General features: G+C 46.2%; 1 protein-coding gene across 1 annotated transcript; it reads right to left on the bottom strand.

Moving 5' to 3' along the window:
• Positions 1-312: 312 nt before the first annotated feature.
• LOC119344622 (ras-related protein RABC1-like) lies at positions 313-3260 on the bottom strand. Its single transcript, XM_037615005.1, has 6 exons — positions 2946-3260; positions 2708-2776; positions 1847-1912; positions 1334-1455; positions 1049-1177; positions 313-710 (listed from the first exon to the last, which is right to left on the bottom strand). Exons 1-6 carry the CDS (start codon positions 3109-3111, stop codon positions 603-605), a joined length of 660 nt encoding a protein of 219 aa, XP_037470902.1. The 5' UTR covers positions 3112-3260; the 3' UTR covers positions 313-602.
• Positions 3261-4051: the final 791 nt, after the last annotated feature.

The following is a 4051-nucleotide window of genomic DNA, read 5'->3' as shown; positions in this document are numbered from 1 at the left end:
TGCAATACATGCAACCGTCGCAGCTGGATACAGGGTATGTGCAAGTTTTGATTTCTAAAGGAATTGTGCTTGCTGTGCTGCGTCAGCATTACATTGCTGAGACGAATTCATTAAATTACTCATTCGGGGATGACAATCGCTGTGAACCGATGAACATATAGCAAAGAGGGAGCTCTCTTTCTCAATTGATGTCTGCGTGCACGAGTTCAAATTGATAGAATTGATGAATACAAACTTGACCCAACAAATTCATTAGCCTCTCTAATAGAGGAACCTGATGTATGCCTGTCTCTCTGCATGCACAAACTAAAGTTCAGCACAAATAGATTAATTCCTCGTGAGTAAATCTATAGAGCTTAAGCTTAATAATACGTACATTATATAGCTGCCAAGGTACTCTGTTTTGTTTTGTGATGATTCAACATGAGGAGCATCAACTGACCCACTGATTCATATCATATACAGCAACACAAGCAAAAGAAAACGACACAAACGAGCTGCTTAGATGTCACTTCGTCAAACAACAAACGTTTTCATCCATCCTCCACAAAGATAAAGATAGATCATAGATAGATGCCCGGGATTAGCGTGCGTGAATGAAATCAACAGCAGCCGCTCGCCGCAGCATCAGCCTCTGGCGCCTTCTGCTTGAAGATGTTCTTCTTCGCCCCCGACGACGCATCCGCCAGCAGGCTCGGAGTGTCCAATATCTGCACCATCGTTCGGGCAACATTCATGTCAGTTTCGACACATGGGAAAGGAAAACTCCATTCAATACAGAAAATTGATACTGAATCATCTGCACTAGTTAGTATCTCTATTCTATCTGTGAGAGTGTTCCACGTGTTAAGTAACAAGACTGACCAACAAGAGCTAATTTATACTGGTCCTTTTGTTGACACATAAACAGAAACAAGCATTCCACATGTAACAAGACGGACACGCCTTGATGCATCGACAACCGTCTGAGGGGCAGTTTCGCGGTAGTAGAACCATGCTAGATACAGAACGAACTGACAGCTGAAAAGAGTCACAGCATACATCATACCTTCAGCACGAGCTCCTCAAAGCACTGCTCCACGTTCACTTTGGTTTTCGCACTGCATTCCAGAAATAAACACCCATACTCCCTGGCAAAGTCAATGCCTTCCTTCTTGGTGACAGCCCTCTCACTTTCCTGCCAAACCAAGCATTATCCACATTCAGCTATGCGCTCAAGTCTAAACACAGACAGGAAAAAACATCCACCCGAGAAACCTACTATGCAGCATGCCTCAACACAAATACAGATATAACTAACATAAGAATGTACAGGTGTGGACAGAAGCGGTACCTTGTCCACTTTGTTTCCGACAAGCATCTTTATACAGTCCTGGTTTGTCGAATACAGGTCAATTTCCTTGGCCCATATGTCAGAGAGATTCGTGAATGTTTCTCGGCGAGTAACATCGTACACTGGAAAACATTCATTAAGTGGCATTTCTCAAAATTAGACAGCTCGTTAGAACACAGCAAGAAACAGACAAATGAAAGAAACAGAAACAACAAAAAAAGGCTTTGCGACCCCATGGTAGTGAAAAACTGTTGTACCCTTGTATGAGGATCTCAAAAGTTGCAACAAGCCTGAAAGGGTGCTCTATAGATGCTGTAATTTTCTGTCACCAAAGTCAAGCTCGTCTGCTTAATCATCTATAACTGAATCTTAAGCTGATGTGTAGTTTTGATATATAAGGAAATTGACAGAGTAGTTTGCTCACAAAACTAGCCTATTCATGTGCCATCAAGTTGCACGAATATACATACGTACGACGGGGAGAAGAAAGGAGTATGACATGGTAAACATTACCCATGATGATCCCTTGTGCCCCTCTGTAGTAAGAGCTGGTCAAGGTCCTAAATCGTTCCTGTCCAGCTGCACAACAGGCACACGACGTGAGAAGCTAAATCATCAGAACTCAAAAGGGTGAACTGGGGCATTTAAGAAAACGAAGAAAAAAAACACAATCGCATTGCACACATAATCTACTCGGAAACAAAATGAAGGGGAAATTCAGTAGGCACTTAAGGAGTAGCGCAGCAATGGGGTTTTATTAGTTAATAATAATTCTACGAAAGCATCAGGCAGTCAAAACCAATTGACATGTGTTAGACGTGACATAAGACTAAAAAAGCTTGGAACCAGGGACTATTCTTCCTTGCTCTACTTTGTTTAGAGGATAACAAGATGACACTTTCAGCTCCACCTGAAGGCAATGAAATAATTTTACTGAGGAGTGAGGGCAGGGCAGGACAGGACAATTTAACAACCATTACACTATACAGTTAAAAAAAGAAAGCACAGAGTAGTGAGATTGGAGAAACAGAGTATGTGTAGTTTCACATGCGAGTGGGCCTAAGCAAATCGGAGACGGTTGATTATATATTATAACGTTTGATCCCAGGGCATGGCAAGGATTAATTAATAACAAAGAAAGAAAGAAAGAAAGAAAAAAGAAGTGTAAATCAATTGCACTGTTGGTAACATTCATGTGTTAGATGTAACATAAGAGTAAAACAAGGATGACTCCAAAGTGTCATCTTATATTATCTTCTAAAGTAGAACAAGGATGAATGGTTTTACTGTGGAGTAAGGACAGGACATTTTAACAGGCGTGGTGGGTTGAAAAGAGAGACACGCTAGTGGAGATGGGAGTAGGGGGTAGCCTACCGGTGTCCCAGACGGCGAGCTTGAGCTTCTTGCCGGCAATGTTGACCATCTTCACCTTGAAGTCGACGCCTGCAATTGATTGCAATTTCATCAGGATTCGATCCCTTCCATGGGTTAGACGGCTAGGTTTGATTCGATTGGATTGGATTTGATTTGATTTGATTTGATTCCTCTCCGGCCCAGCCATGTGTACCAATGGGGGGAAGGAAGGAGAGAAAGAAAGAAACTAGAAAGATACCGATGGTCGGGGATAGGTCCTCGAAGGAGTCCGATGTGAATCGGAGGAGCAGGCTGCTCTTCCCCACGCCGGAGTCGCCGATGAGGAGGAGCTTGAACAGGTAGTCGAAGTCCGGCTGCGCCTGCGCCTGGGAAGACGACGCCGTCGACGAGGAAGAAGAGTCCATGGCTGAGATCGATCCCGCCCTCCGCCGCGCCGCGCGGGATCGCCGGCCGGATCGGATCGGATCGGATCGCAGATCTACTTACTATTGACTAGTCGGCGGGGAGAGGAGGGTTTGCTTTGCTTTGCGGTGAGGAGAAGGGGAAAAGAGAGAGAGGTGGACAACACATCATCATCACCACAAAGTTAAAAATACTTAACTAAACTATCTGGCAAAGTAACAAAGGCATCTCCAACGCCGACCCTCAAACCGTTCGGACCATGCGTGCGATCCGATGTATATTCAGTCATCCAACACGGTCCTGCATCGGTCCATCAACGATGTGGGCAGACGAACGAGCTCACCAGAGGCAGACACGCCTATGGCCGCCGCGGCCGATGACGAGCCAGTGCCACCGTCCGCGCCGGCCAATGTCGTCATCACCTGCTCACTGCATGGACATAGTATTGGAGGAGGGGGACGGCGTGTTCCTACAACCTCCACCACTTCGACAAGCACCAGCGCGTGGAGGAGCTACTCGTCGTCGGCATGACCCTCGCGTCGGACGTTAACGTGCCTAAGCAGGAGGCGCTGCTAGAGTCCTATCGCTCCTCTCGAGACATCCGCCGCAACCGTTGGCGGTACAGCCAACGTCGGGCGGAGTTAGCAGCCGCCTACAAGGAGTTCAACGAGGCCGTGGATGAGGTGCTCCGCAAGAGCGACGATGAAGACGAGGTCGCCAGCTCGGCAACGCCCTGCCACCACGACACCGAAGCTATGGAGGCGGATAGTTTCACTTCCCAATGTTCATGGCCACGGAGGACGTGGGGCTTCATTTTCCGAACTCACGGCCGGCCGGAGATAGGTAACAGGCGACACTGATCATTTTAGGCTAGATTTAGAGTCCGATCTAGTTGAAATAAGTCTAAATGTAATGAGTTTGTTTCAGTTTAGATGAAAATCA

Source organism: Triticum dicoccoides, unplaced genomic scaffold (genome assembly GCF_002162155.2).
Source record: "Triticum dicoccoides isolate Atlit2015 ecotype Zavitan unplaced genomic scaffold, WEW_v2.0 scaffold176546, whole genome shotgun sequence".
NCBI classification, from domain to species: Eukaryota; Viridiplantae; Streptophyta; class Magnoliopsida; order Poales; family Poaceae; genus Triticum; species Triticum dicoccoides.
Note: the sequence above shows the minus strand (reverse complement) of the source record. Positions and strands in the feature narration are given on the sequence as shown.

What these genes read in the sequence shown, in the direction of transcription:
- LOC119344622 (XM_037615005.1), bottom strand. Translation starts at nt 3,111, where the DNA reads ATGGACTCTTCTTCCTCGTCGACGGCGTCGTCTTCCCAGGCGCAGGCG. An exon ending in GGACCTATCCCCGACCATCG is followed by an intron (nt 2,777 to 2,945) that starts GTATCTTTCTAG and finishes AATCAATTGCAG; the next exon opens with GCGTCGACTTCAAGGTGAAG. An exon ending in GCTCGCCGTCTGGGACACCG is followed by an intron (nt 1,913 to 2,707) that starts GTAGGCTACCCC and finishes CCTGTTGTGCAG; the next exon opens with CTGGACAGGAACGATTTAGG.